General features: G+C 45.4%; 1 protein-coding gene across 5 annotated transcripts in view; it reads right to left on the minus strand.

The window, feature by feature from the left end:
* Eif4e3 (eukaryotic translation initiation factor 4E family member 3) overlaps positions 1-3,420 on the minus strand; it is a 234,961-nt gene extending 231,541 nt beyond the window's left edge. For all 5 annotated transcript variants that reach the window (XM_074044243.1, XM_074044241.1, XM_074044242.1 and 2 more), the window contains exon 1: positions 3,245-3,420. In XM_074044243.1, coding sequence (XP_073900344.1) covers positions 3,245-3,420 — 176 coding nt within the window. The remainder of the gene's footprint in view (positions 1-3,244) is intronic.
* Positions 3,421-15,713: the final 12,293 nt, after the last annotated feature.

The raw sequence follows: 15,713 nt of genomic DNA on the forward strand, positions 1-15,713 counted from the left end.
AGCAGAGAACTGAAGGACAGGAGAGAGCAGAGAACTGAAGGACAGGAGAGAGCCGACCATATAGTGCCTGTGAGAAGGGCAGTTGGTGCATAAATGGCAAAGGCCCATGCTGGGGATGCCAGAGAAAGAACAAGGGGACCAATGAGCTGAAGGGCATGGGTAGAAGGGACAGCAATGGGGAGAAAGGAGTACTGAGCAGGAGTAGGAAGAGCACACTCTCTGGCTACTCTAAATATTTTGTTTTCTGCTCTGGCAGTACGAGGTTACAGAGCATTCTGGGATTTTTAAGGCTGAGCAAATGGAAGGACAGAATTGCTGCTGACTGCTCCTATCTGAGCTCAGACAACAGAAGGGGGCAGGTGTGTGTATGGCAGCTGTTCAGTTTAAATATGTATTACAGTAGACATCCACTTAGAGACAGGGGAAAAGGAGCAGGATCTATACCAAGGTAGAGCTTTGGGAGTCACCCAGCTTCAGCTGCAGTTGCAAGCCCTGAGCCTGGATGAGAGCCTGTATATGTGGAGCAGGGAACAGGCCTGAAGACTGCACGTGTCCAATGACGTCACCATGTGATGAAGATGAAATGGTCAAAAGACACACAGCCTGGAGTGGCCTACGAGAATCAAGACAGGCAGGGTTTTAAATATCCAAAAAAGGGGAAGAATTCTTCTCATCCTATACCCCAATCCAAAATGCTTCATTCTATATCCCCCCACACACACACCAAAAGTGTACATTCTCAGGCATAAAGTCACTTGGGTTTATTGAAGTCGACTATTGGAAATACAGATAACTCTACTGAGAGATTCTCCAGTTTACCCCATGTGGAAATGGATCTAGGATGCTGGTTTCCTACTATTGAATCAGACAAGCTGCTCCAGAGACTATTGTATGAGTATGGGTGTGTGGGGGAGGAGGAGGTGGATAGGGGCTGGTAATTTGGGAGCCAGGCAATACAATGCTAGCAGTTAAAACTTACTAAGCACTTAGGCTATGTCAGGCACCTGGTAGGTGTTTTGCATCGAAGGCCCTCATTTAATCCTTAGAAAAGCACTATGAGATACATCCTATGACTAGACTCAGTTTACAAACAATCAAGGTGTGGCTTTGGGAGACTGGGTGACTTATGTTATCATCCTACAGTCAGCTAGAAGGGAGAACAGGCCAGGAGGCAGGTGTCAAGGGGTAGTTCTAAGTAGCAGGAAGCCTTTGGATGCTGCAGAACTCAAAACTATGTATCAGTACAGACCTGGGCTATGCTGCAGTGAAGGTTGACTGCAGTCCTCTCTGGAGAACCCTACCAATGGAGAATGTTTCTTCTCTGGAGAAAAAAGCTACAAATTATCTTCTATAACATGTCCTGTTCACAACCCTGAGAGGGAGGGGGACAGCCAATATAAGAATAATAGATTGCCAGCGAAGTAAAAAAAAAAAAAAGTTCAATAAAAATTATGTGATGATTGATCAAGCAAAATGAATTCATATGTACAATGTTTAACTAATTATAATTTCTAAGTGAATATAGTAATTTCTGTTAAAGATTTGGACACTGTGGCAATAACATATTTCACTTGATTATTGACTTCCAGAGAAAAAAAAGTGCCAATCCATAGAAAGAAAGTTCATGCCTTTACTACTATATTATACAGCGCTGGATACCAAACTCAGGGTTCTGTGAACGCTAGGCAGGCACTCTACTACTGAGCCACACCACCATCTCACATATTCTTATCCGAAAAGATACTAGAGATTCTTTAAAGTATGTTTTCTTATATAATATTGACATTTTAGATCACTGCTAAAATATGTACTCCTATGTAGACTAAATTGTGTCTTGTTTAAACAGAAACTCTTGATACTGATTCCACCAGCCAGGGGTATCCACAATGTACACCACGAGTAACAACAGCACAGTTAGGGCACATCTTTAAAAACAAAGACTCATTATTTCATTCTGCTAAAGCTTGCCCAAACTGCTCCTGTTATGATAGTAAAATGTTCTCAGAATCCCATAACGAAAGTGAAAATGTTTTGAAAACAAAACTCAATCTCCCCCACCCCCAACTTCTTTGAGTCCCGGGAAAAGAAACTGGCTCTAAGTGTCAATTCTTAGAGATGGGTGTTAATTCCAACGAGAAGATGCCTTCACTTAAAAGATGAGTATCACATGCATTTCATACAAGTCTTTTAAAAGTAGATGAGCGTCTGCTAAGAAAATTTCTCTGCGAACTGTCGCATACATCTCCACTAGTCTCCTAACCATAGTAGACACCGTTTTATCAAAATCTCCATAAGCTTTTGGGGCCCACCAGTGTGTCATCACTGGGCTCAAAGACATACTAAGAAGGGACTGAGCATTCATGCACCTATGCAGCCCTGAAACATCTCCTGTATTCCTACTACCTGCCAGGCACAGATCTAGGTACAGATTTAGCAAGTGTCCAAAACCAGCCCCTGCTCTGTGATTCTAAGCTGTGGGCAGATGTTGGTAGACATCAGGGAGACAGACTGGAAATGAGCAAGTTCATGTTAGCACACGGTGGTGGTGAGCAGTAGGAAGAACAAGGCAGGGAGTGGAATACAGACGGATGGGGGAACGGTTTCTTTTAGACTTGGTGGTCAGCAGGTAAGCCCTCCTTTACTGACAAGGAGCTCTGCTTCTTCCCACGGAATCCCCAGCGCCTGGCCTCCGCAGTAGGTGCTCAAAAACACCTGCCCCGAGGTGAGGAGGAATTTGAGGAGGCGACCGTACGGTCCCATCGCCACCCCGCACACCTCCCACGGCGCTGCTCAACTTTTCCCACTGCAGTAACGGCGACGGTCGTGTGCTGAGCAACCCAGGAGCCCCGTGGGGCACGCGGGACGGCCATCCCGCCACACGGAGATCCCACTACCCCCGACGCCCGGCAGGGGCATTCCCGTGGGAAGGGGAGAAAAGGGGAAGTGTGCGGAAACTTCCGAGCCTGCGCTCTCCTCTCCCCGCCCCACAGCCGCCTCGCGCCGCGGCCCAAACCCTCGCCCCCGACCCGGCCCGGCGCGAGTCCGGAGCGCGCGCGGCCTGGCGAGTACGCGCGGCGGGCGGGCCGGGGAGTGCGCACTGCGCGCGGGGCTGGGGCTCCGGCTCCCGTCGCGCCTCCGGCCCCGGGGCGGCGCGGGGACAAAGCGGCGGCGCAGGCCCGGCGGGCGCTCGGCGGTGGCGGTGGCGGCAGGGCCGGGGCGGACGCGCGGGCCCCGCGCCCCTCACCTGTCGAGCCAGAAGGTCCAGGGCGAGTGCAGCGGGACCCCGCCCGGCTCCGGCCGCAGCGCCGAGAGCTGCTGCAGGCCGAGCGGCGGCTCGGGGGTAGCGGAGGCGGCGGCGTCGCGGGGCCCCGGCGGCTCCCGGGCCCCGGCAGGGGGCGCGGCGGCCGGGGGCAGCGCCATTTTCTCCGCCCCGCCTGCCGGGCCGGCGGACGCGCGGACCGCGGGGCGAGCGGCGGCTGAGTCACCCCGGCCCCGCCCCGCCCCTCCCCGCCCCGCCCCGCCCCGCCGCCTCCCGGGCTGCAGCCGCGCGCCGCCCGCGCAACAAAGGCAGCAGAGGCACCGACCCTGCGCCCAGGGCACCCACGCACCGGCCGGGGGGGGGGGAGGGTGGAGGGTAGTAGCGGGCCCTGGGGTGAGAGGCGCAGAAGAACGGTCAGGGGGCTGGCCAGGCAGGAGGTCGGCAGGCTTGGGCAGAATGGAGGGACGGATGGACCAGTGGCTAGAGCCTCAGACTCATAGGGGCCAAGGAAAGGAGGGATAGACAGACAAACCAGTAGTCGTAAGGATGGGTGAGAAGGCTGGCAGATGGTTGGAGAAGGGAAGGAGGGATGGAGGGATGGAGGGATGGAGGGATGGAAGGGCAGATGGAGCACTGTTGGATGTGACAGCTAGATGGAGAGGGGAACCAGTAGCCAAATGGATAAAGAGACTCCGATGCCCAAGAGGGCAGAAAAGGGCCAGACAGACAGAGGGTGGGACAGGCGAACCTGACTCAAGGGCATAAGACAGTAGCAGGTTGCATTCCTCAGGGTGAGATCATGTTGCCTAACTCAGCAGATTTGAAGGGACCTGAGCCCCTCTCTCAAGCCACCATGTGGCCACCTGAGAAGCTCCAGCCTGGCCACCGAGTGGCTAACTTTCAGAAAGGCTTCTCAGAGTCAGACAAAGCTCTCCAGATCTACCCCAGGGCACTGGACAGGAAGGAGGAGAAATGCAGGCAGTTTTGCACAGTCTCCACCCATGAATGTCCTGGAAGTCTCTGGCCAGGAGGCTCCTGAGCCACCGCCCAGCCCAGTACAGCCCCCCTTTAGGTCTCTATTACTCTCTTTTTCAAAATCGAAGCAGAGCTGTGAGGCATGTGAACACATACATCTCAGTCATCTGGATCATGGACACCCTCTTTAAGCTTGAATCTCTGCATAGTCCCTCTCTGGCCTTTAACAGCTCAGAATGTGTGGGGTTTGTCTGCTCACAGATGAGCATTCACTGGAATGGGCGATAAACGAGCTGAAACCAAGATGGATTCAGGGGCTTCACAGCATCATGACTGGCTGTCATGAACCTGGGTAGGTGCCCTCCCCCAAAGGTAACCAAGGACAGATAAAATGACAACAGCAAAAGCAAGACTGGCACTTTACGATCCCCACTTCAAACATAACTTCCACATAGGATAAGATGCTGGAAACAGTGTGTATATTATAAAGTCCTTCCAACACTATGACATGAGGTCAATTTAGTTAGATGAATTTGTTGTTTAAGCTCTCCTTTGATCTTTTTTCTTTTTCAGTGAAGTACACATATGACATTGTTCAGGCTTATCTGAGCATTTTATGAACTCGTCTAACCCTTACAACAATCCAGTCTGGAAGGTGCTATTCACCCTCACAGATGAGGAGCAGAGAAGTTAACCCCATGGTCACATGGCAGAACTGGGGTTTGAACACAGGTGTTCAGACTCCAGAGCCTAGGTTTTCAACTGTCAAGCTCTCCAGCCTCTCTAAGTGGAAAATTAGCAAGACCAGATAGGCAAACTAAGATATGAATAGGCGGCCGGTCTCCCTCCCTCCCTTCCTCCCTCCCTTCCTCCCTCCCTCCCTTCTTCCTCCCTCCCAATACTAATCAGTCTTCTGACCCAGAGGGAATTGCTGTTAACAGCTTCCTTCCAGAAAAATGCAAGTCTGTACATAGAAGCATATATCTAGATGTGTAAATCCTTTATAACAGAAACAGCATCATTTAATATCAATGCTGCACATTCTTATTTTACTTAACTCTGTTCCTTTGAAGATTTCCCATATCAACATACAGCTTTATGTCAGCTTAAGGACTGCAGAATAGCTCAGTGCTCAGAAGTAATGTAATTTAATTCACTATCCCTCACCATTTATGTGGTTTCTAGCCATTTTCTTTAAATAAATAATGCTTCCACATGCATTTTTATATTTATCTTTCCTCATCTGTACAAGCTTATCTCAGAATAAGTTTGGAGAAGGACAGTTGATAGCTACATTTACAAAATCTGATTCAGACTGCCAAATTGTTTTACAAAGTAGTCACATGAATTTAGATGTAACTGACTTGTAAAACGATGGTTGATTGTGAAAGTTTGTATTTCCTAAATGACATTTATCTGTATAAAGGTCTAAGGCATTTGTAGACAGCAAGTTCTGCTTTCTAATGGTTAGAATTACTCAAACTGCCAAAGTTTGAGTCTTCCTTATATCCACCCTTTAACAGTACATCCAACAAGAAAGGGCTATGTTAAATATCTGTAATGTCTATAAAAAGAAGTATGAATCACATGATACACTCCTTTCAGAATGTAGAACTAAGAACAGTCCTGCAGTCTTTTTTATTGAACATGTAACTCCTTCACTTTTTGCTTTGCCTTCCAGGATGCTCAAAATTATATTTATTGCTCAATCACAGCATCGATTTTCACCACTGAAGAAACACACTATGTTTATACTTAGCCATATTTCTATTATTTTAATGACCTAATTGCATATATGCATCTTATACAGTGAAGCTCTCTTACCTATTTGAGCAGTTGGTGGCATACAAATAAATAAAATTTAAGTGACCTTAGGGTTAATAAAAGAAGTCACACTGTGGAGAAGCAAGAAGGGACTATGGGACAACTTTAATTCCCTTCCTGTTTGGACTGTGTAAGAAACTTCATCATTCTCCTTGCTCTTCGGAATCATTCTTAGAAGAAAAGCAAAGCAAGAAAATGTCCCTCATCTTCCCCACTTTGCAACCAGAGGGAAGGAATTAGAATTTCTGAGTAGAAAGGGAACTTGGAGATCATCTAAGCAAACAGATGACTTTACAAATGAGGAAACTGAGGCCCAGAGAGGTGAGGTGACTTACCTGAGGCCACAGCTCTAGGACCTGATAGAGGCGGGATTAGAACGTGGGTGGCTTGAGGTCCAGGCCAAGGCGCTCTCCCACTGCATGACACACAATGCAGACGACTTGGGGTGCCAGGAGAGAGGAGGACAAGGTGACCCCACAGCCCCTAGCAATGAAAACAACAAAAAGGACTTGAGGCACTCATAAATAATTAAGCAATTAGCTGCAGCAGTTACTCCCCTCCCCTCCAGCATCCAGTCACCAAGGCAACTTGGGCAGGGTGCCTGCTGGTTGCCTAGTAACAGTGTGGTCTGTTCCCCTGACATGCTCCCTAGGCATCAAAGGATTTGAGAGCCAGGAAGAACCTTAGATAGGGACTGCTACTCCAACACCTTCATTTTCCAAATGTGGAAATGGAGGCCCAGAGAAGCTGGGTGATCTGCCCAAGGTCACACAGCTACTCAGAGGCACAGCCACGCTCCATTTCCAGTCGCTTCCCATTGTACTAGGGCTGCCTCTGGCAGGCTGCACTTAGAGGAGAGGAGATTTCTCCACAGTTCCTGGAAGATGAGAAAGTCAGAGCCAGTGAGCAAGCAAGAAAGAGACAGAGACCTTGAGCGCTCATGTGCAATTAGCAGGAGCTGGTAATTCCATCAGCCCAACTTTCATCATCACCATGGCAACATGGGTGAGGCGGGTGCTGGTTGCCTAGTAACACATGGTTCTCTCTCTTCCACTCACATCCGGTTCCCCGGGAGTCACACCAACAGTAGAATGTTGGAGTTGAAAGAGAAGGCAGGGGTCCTGACTCAGTCTCCTCTTTAAAATGATGAGGAGCCTAGAGTTCAGGGACACTGTGCGAGTCACACAACCACAGAGTTAGCTAGTGACACTGATTCCCTTATCACAGCATTATGCACAGGGAAGCTTCCACCCCATAAAGTCAAAATATGGGTAGGAAATGCGTGATGGTTCCCTCAAGAGGAGATACTTCTACCTCTTGTCTAAATGGTGGCAAAGCTACACACAAAACTTGACACATGAGGCACTATGACCAGTAATTAAATTCTGGGTCTCCAAAGTCCAAAAACTTTAGTCACAAACCAGTTTTCCCTAAATCTAGCAAACCTCTTGATGCTCTTGGTGCCTGAGTCTCCAACTGGGAGGAATGGGCATTCTGACAGTCCTTATCTCTCCAGTCATTGTGTTGACTAATAAGGAAATATACACACCAGAGTCTGGTATATGGTCAAGATGTAGTACGTGTTGGCATATACTGGAATAAGTAAATATTTGCTGCATGTCTGCTATGCAAATGCCACCATTCCGGACTCTTGAGATTCATTCATGAGTAATACAGTAGTATAGACAAAGAAATTCCTCCCTCAGGGAGCTGACGCTGCAGTGTGTGTGCAGGTAAACGTATATCGATATCCATATGTATTTAAATGCTTAAGTGTTTGTTGAACGAGTGCAGGAGCTTGTTGGCAATATGCTGTTTATGTTGCTGGGCTCCTTCTCTAAGCCTGAGACGTTTCCTGTTTACAGGGTGTGATGCTATAAATATGCAGGCCTGTCTTCTATGTGGGAACTCCGTTTTCCATTCTGTTAAATGCTCAGAAGAAAAAGGAAGGTTGCGGCCACTAGATGGCAGACGCCAGACCCCCTAGATTCAGGGTGCAGGAAAGCACTGAAGCTTCCAAGAAAGCCAAGCCAACAGCTGCTCAGCCCTAGGGTGATGACTTGGAGCAGTGGGAGAGACTGGAGACTCTTCTGGTATGCTGAAGGCTGTCTGGGGAGGCTGCAGTGTGGTTTAAGAGTGATTGCTTTGACTGAGACTGGTCTGAGCTTTAATCAAGATCTTGCCACAGGGAAGCCGTGTAACCCTGGAAAGTTATTAACTTTGCTGGGCCCCAGATTCCTCATCTGAGACATGAAGACAATATGTGAGCTCCCTTTTTGTAAGCTGCATACACACACACACACACACACACACACACACACACACACACAAAACACTTAACCAGCACTAGTTACCTAGATTCTAAAAGACCCCTGAAGGTCTGGGTCACAGCTGAAAATGAAGGGAAAGGCATAAAGGAAATAATACTTGTTATGTATTTACAATGAGGAGAATGAGGTCTATGCTGTCTGTCACTAAGGCTAGAAAATGTGGCACCAAGTTTGGGTGGTCTCACCCTCCATACCCATGCACCTGTCAGCTAGATTCCCCATCTTACTCTGCCTGCACCCCTTGAGATGGTCTTCCTTCTTCATTCCTGAATGCCACCACTCCTGAGTTCCAGCCCAGCATACATGGATGGCCACCAAAACCTTTTAACCAGTCTCCCCCCTTCTGACCTCTGACCCCCACCAGCAGCCCCCAGGCACTAATTCCATCCAGCCAAAGTACCACCTTCTTCTGACTGCACTCAGGACAAGCCCTACAATCTTTATGGTAGCCAATAGGACTTGGCAACTTCTGGATCCTTCCTCTTCTTTGCCACATTGCTGACTTCTCCCCCATCTTCAAAACTTCTCTGGGGCCAGAGAGTACCTGGTCATGCTGTTCCCCTCTTGGGAAAACACACAGGCTCTGCTCTCCCCAGCTAGCCCCATCTCCCACCACAAGCCTTGGCTCTACCCGAGGCCACCCTTCTCCTGTTTCCTTAGGGCACAGATCACAAACTTCACAGGGCTACTGTCCATCTCCCACACTGGAACATGGGACCTCTTGTCTTCACCTCTGTATCCCCAGCTCCTAGCACAGAACCTGTCACATGGGTGGCACACCACCACAATTTTCTAAGGAAATAAAATGGGTATACAACAGATACTGATTAAATTTTCCCTCCCAACATCTACTCTTTCTTCTCTTCTACAACTTTTTCCTTTTTGTAGATGGCATCTTACTCTCTCAAGAAAGTGCTTTTTGCCTATTACATCTTTGCTTAAATCCCCAAATGGCTGCCTTGTCTCTCACATGCTGAAGTCCAAAATCTCCAGCGTGGCATTTGAAATCCTCCACACCTCCACCCACCTTTTCAAATGCAGTTGCAAGTATATTTTCAAATATATTTGGAGATATATGTGTGTACACTTAAATTACATATACTTGGAAACATATAAGTGTATATTAAATATGTTCAGAAACATGGATGGATGGATGGATAGATAGATCGATAGATAGATAGATGCTAGATAGATTCCAAAAAGATCTGCCCCTATTCCCTCACTGCAGTCACAGCATTGGCACAACAAAAGCTCCCAGGGACAGGCCTGAGACCCTCTCCTCTGTCCCTGCATTCCCCACTCTCAGCACAGAGTCTGATATTCGGGGAATCAGCTCTCCTGAACCCTTCATTGGTCCAGGAGAGCTGAACACAGCTGGTCCACACACCCACATCTCCTCATTCTAGATTGAGACCTTTCTTCTCTGCCCATTAACATTCTCTAATCATCCATCATGGGCCAGGGAAAGCTTCATCACAGGAGAAGAGTCTCCCAATATACCTCAGAAAGAGATCCAGAGCCATGGCTGAGCAGGTATCCAAACTACCTGCTCTGAAATCCCTTGCCCTGGCAAAGGCAGTAGTGAAAGGGGACCATGCTTTTTCTTGCTTACAAAAAGCCCCAATGATTTAAAAAATGAGATCTAAGAACTCTGAGCAAGGACCCTTTTTTGTGACTGCCTGATACTCCCCTGACAGGAACAGTTATGAATGACATGACCAGTTCCTACTGTTGGGTGTGTAGATTGTTACCAGTGGTTGATTTATCATGTGTGGCCCTGCAGTAATCACACTGCCAACCACTGGCTTCTTATCCAACAGTGGTTATCATTGCCTCAAGCTAGCCAATCGGAGGCATGGAGGTCAAGAGTGGGCTGGTGAGGCAAGCTAGCGGGCCTCAACTTGACCTGCAATGATTTCAGGGAGGCAATGCGATGCCAACAAAGACCAAAAATGTGTGCCAACATCCATGCTTGACAGCCATATGGCTTGGGACTCTTGGGGCATCTTTTTTTCTCAACTGAAATGAATGCATGAGGAATGCCTGCTGTGCAGGGCTGTCTGGGGGTGGGGTTAGGAACATTCAACAAGGTCATAAAATGTCAAAAAGTGCTGGTTGTTGCTTTCTTGCCACGTCTCTAGAGGGGTAAGCTACCTGTCCTCTGCCATTTAAATTCAGTGCTCTCCTTTGTACTGTTTGGGGACTTGCAGATGACAGTGTAGCATAAGCAACCATCCCAGTTTGCATAAGACTGTCCTGGTTTGAGCCCTGAAAGACCCAAGTGCCAATGCCCTGTGCTGGAAAAACCCTGGATCCTGGGCAAACTGGAATGGCTGGCCAGCTGTCTCACCTGATGTCATATTATGATACAGAAATTCTGATACAGAAAATATAACTTACTCGGCAAATACTAGGTGATGAGTCATGTCAGAAAATGACCACCTGTTTCATATTTCCTTAGACCGAATTTTCCTAAGCTCCTTTAGAGTGGGAGCTCATCTTTGTAGGCCTCAGAGAATATCATTAAGTAATGTTCATGTAGAGGAAACTCAATAAATAGTGGAATAAAATGAATCCTTCTACGACTAAAACATCTTCATTAAAGCAGAGATTGAAATATTCTATCAGTTATTTCTTACTCGTTTTGTATTTATTTTTTATTTTTGAGACAGAGTCTCACTCTGTAGCCCCAGCTGGCCTCAAACATACTCATAGTACAGGCTAGCCTCAAACACACAATCCTCCTTCCTCAGCCTCCTGAGCACTGGGATTACAGGTATATACCACCATACCTGACTTAGAAGTCATTCACTTCTTAAGAGCTGAGTACACTAAAATTTGAGCAGTCATTATCAGTTGACAGGAAATTAGCAAAGGAACATAAAGCAATTTTTGAAATAAGATCACATTATTTTTTTTCCAAAAACAACTGTAGTCACATAAAATTTTCAGAACTAGAACTACCATAAAAAGTACTGCATTAGGGTTGGTGAAGAGGCTTTCACACAGTGTTAATCCCAGCAAAACCTGGGCAGTTACTAAGACCCTCTCCTTTTAGGAACATCAGCAGGACTCACCTACTCCCAACACTGGAGCCATGCCAGTTCCTCACCCCTTTCTTGCTTTTCATGTGTTGAATTGTGTGTATAGGATATTATATGGCACATTATGGTATTGCTTTAAGTTTCTTAATGTTTGTGGTAAGGTAGAATCTTACTCCCAGAGGCTAACATTATGTACTTTTTGACATACTAGGTCAATTACAAAATATCAGCTGTCAGGGAGGACAAACACAGTACCCCTCAGGTGACTTTATACTGAATGTCTCATGCCATAAATAATTACTACCACTGACAATGACTTTGGAGACAGTTAAGAATCACTTTTGTCCTTCCCAAACCTACCAGACCCCTCAAAACCACACTCAGAATTATCCTAAATTTGTCTTGATTCTCTGTCATCCCTAAAATGCCCAAGGGTCATGTTTTCTTTCCTTATTGGACTTAAATATTTTATGTTACATTAAACATAATCTTGTCGATTAAATGCAGTACCGTATTTTTCATATTTTGCAAAAGTATAGTTAATGATCCAAATAATTCCCTATTTTTCATTCTGAGAGAAAATCATTAATAAAACCATATTCCTTGCAAGAATCGAAATTTAGTTGTAAGAGAGCACAAACCACCCATAAAGGCAAGATATAAATTAGCAGTGAAGAAACAAGCCTACCGATTATAATGTCCAGATGGAAATGAATAACTGAATCATTTTTTTGTCAAATCAAATAGCATCTTAATAAGCTGCTGTGTCATCTCTGTTGATTTAATTTCACTGGAAGAGCTCAGAAAACGACCATGACCTGCAAAAGTATCATTTCCTTCACTCATTAGCATCTGGTCTATGAGTCTTCTCCATTTGTTCTGGAGGTGAATTTACCTCCAACATGATAAAAAAAAAAGCCCATGTTAAAACAAAGAATAAAGAGAAATGGCTCGCAAATGGAATAAAATTATTAAAATTAAGAAACTTGACCCATTATTTGGTCAAGTCTTTTTATCAGAGACAAAAACTTTTTTTTTTTAACCAGGCAAGGTGGTAAAGACAAGTTGTCATGGAATAGGATGTATTCACATTACACGAGGAATGACACTCTTCATCTAACTAGCTGTTCATCTCCTCTAAATGGAGAGAAATTGTTGAAGCTCAACAATTAAGAATTACATTCTTTCAAATCTCCATTAAAAACAATCATGTCCTTTCTCTTATATAGGACCACATAGACGTGGAAACTCTCTCATAAAACAGAATTAAAATGACTTGCAAAAGAATTGGTGTGTAAACAAAAAGACATAAAATGTAAATGAACCCCATAATACAAACCCACTGGTGCACAGTGAAGGAAGGGGTGGAGTGAAGATGAGAGGAGACCAATGTCTCTTCTCTTCAGTGGTATTAGCAATTGATCGTGACCAAGTGATCTAAGCCACAACAGTTCTCTGGAACTTTGGGTGACTTGCTAACAGGTGTGATGTCACCACTGACAACAGTACAGACACTTGTTAGCCCATAGGTTCTTTCTTTTGGGAGGGAGGGGGAGACAGGGTCCCACTTTGTAACCCCAACTGACCTTGAACTCCCAATCCTCCTGCCTCTGCCTCCCAAGTGCTGGGAGTATTGTGTACCACCACACCCAGCTAAGAAGAAATTTTGTGTGTGTGTTTTTCAGCTATACTGAGGTCTCAGTGAAGCCGTTGTCCAAGCACTTAAGATAGTAACAGTTCAAATAAAAATGTAAAGCGTTCCAAGGTATACAAATAATTCTTTAAACTCAACAATAAGTAAATGAACAACCTGAAGAAAAATGAGTAAAAGACCCCAACAGAAATCTCACCGGATACACAAATGATAGACGAGAAGATATATGATGTTTGAGAAGATGCTTGATACGCTGTGTCACTGGAACTGCAAATTAAAACACAGAGTCACCCCACACACCTGCTAGAATGGCCAAAGCCCAGAACACTGTCAGCACTCAGTGCCAGGGAGGATGAGGCACAAGAGGAGGTCTCACTCACTCTGTGGGAGTGCAAAACGGCACAGCTACTTTGGATAGTTTCTTGCGAAACAAGACATGTACTCTTATTGGGAAATCAGGAAAATGGTGCTCCTTGGTATTTGCTCAATTGAGTTTAAAAAAACAGCTTATATCTACACAAAAATTCACATGTAAATGTTTATGGCAGCTATATTCATAATTCCCATAATTTGAAAGAAATATCATTTTGCAGGTGAGTAGCACATTCAAACAATGGAATATTATGTGCTGTTAAAAAATGAATGAGCCACTAAAAGACTCAGAGGAAACTTAAGTGCATATTACTGACTGAAAGAGGCCAAACCAAACTGGCTACACACTGTGTGAGTTCAAATATATGGCATTCTGGAACAGGAAAAACCATGGTCACAATTTAAAGGATTGATGATTGTCAAGGGGTGGGGAAAGAAAAGATGAACAGGTGGTTAACAGGATTTTTAGGGCAGTGAAACTATTCTGTATGATACTATAATGGTGAATACACATCACTACACACTTGTCAAAATTCATAGAACAAGGGCCTGGGCATGGTCGTGCACACCTGTAAACCCATTTACTCAATAGGCAGAGATTAGGAGAATCATGGTTCAAGGCCAGCCCAGGCAAAAAGTTAGTGAGACCTCATCTCAATAAACTAGCCAGAAGAAATGGTTCCCTTCTGTAATTCCAGCCATGCAAGAGGCATAGGTAGGAGGATCACCAACCAAGGCCAGCCCAGGCCAAAATTCAAGTCTCCACTTTAAAAATAATTAAAGAAAAAAGGGCTGGAGGTGTGGCTCAATTATAGAGCAGCTACCTAGCCAACACAAGGCCCTGAGTTCAAACCCCAGCACCATTAGAAAAGATTCGTTAATTTTTTAAAAATAGAGGAACTAGCAAATATTGGGGTTCAGCTACAAATTAATAGCAGCCTAGTAGTTATCATTAGCTCAAATGAGTCATTTCCTTGTGCAGGAGAACTATTTGTCATAAACCCACAGATCCGAGAGTGAGGGTTGGGGCTGTCACTTAGCAGTACAGCCATTGCCCAGCATGTGGGAGGCCCTGGGTTTGATCCTCAGCACCAGGAAATCATCACTGCCATTGTCTTTATCATCAACATGAACTCAAGCACAAAAAACAAACAAACAAAAATTAGGTAAAGCATCATCAAATTGTTCCGTAGGAGAAAGAAAAAATAGACTTTACATAAACAGGAACAAAAGCAAGGTTAGAGAAATTTTTTCAGAGAAAATAATACAAATGAAAAGATAGTAGAATAATATCTTTAAAGCTCTGAGATGAGGAAAAAAAATCTGTCAATCTAGAATTCGAGCTGGGCGCTGGTGGCTCACACCTGTAATCCTAGCTACTTAGGAAGCAGAGATCAGGAGGATCATGGTTCAAAGCCAGCTCAGGCAAACCAGTCTGTGAGACCCTATCTGGAAAAAATCATCACCAAAAAAAAGGGCTGGTGGAGTGGCTCAAGTTGTAAGAGCACCTGTCTTACAAGTGTGAGAAAGTGTGCTTTCTAGATTTCTCCATTGAGCACAGCAAAGACCCTTGAATGTTATCTATAAACCATACATAAGATGTCACTGAAATGGGGGTGACATGCCAGTTGATATCCAAGGGATGACAAAGCATTTAAGTTCCCCCAGTTTTCATTTTGTCTCCCTGATTTGGAGATGGAAAAACTGGCAACCCAGATTTCCAATGAACACAGTGAAGTCTCAAGAAAAGTCTGTGTTCCCACCAACAACAGGTGTTGGCGAGGATGCGGGGAAAAAGGAACCCTTTTACACTGTTGGTGGGAATGTAGACTAGTACAACCACTCTGGAAAAGAATTTGGAGGCGACTTAAAAAGCTAGACATCGATCTACCATTTGATCCAGTAATACCACTCTTGGGGATATACCCAAAAGACTGTTACTCCAGAGGCACCTGCACACCCATGTTTCTTGCGGCACTATTCACAATAGCCAAGTTATGGAAACAGCCAAGATGCCCCAGCACTGACGAATGGATTAAGAAAATGTGGTATCTATACACAATGGAATTCTATGCAGCCATGAAGAAGAACGAAATGTTATCATTCGCAGGTAAATGGATGGAATTGGAGAACATCATTCTGAGTGAGGTTAGCCTGGCCCAAAAGACCAAAAATCGTATGTTCTCCCTCATATGTGGACATTAGATCAAGGGTAAACACAACAAGGGGATTGGACTATGAGCACATGATAAAAG

Source organism: Castor canadensis, chromosome 10, assembly GCF_047511655.1.
Source record: "Castor canadensis chromosome 10, mCasCan1.hap1v2, whole genome shotgun sequence".
In the NCBI taxonomy this organism is placed as follows: domain Eukaryota; kingdom Metazoa; phylum Chordata; class Mammalia; order Rodentia; family Castoridae; genus Castor; species Castor canadensis.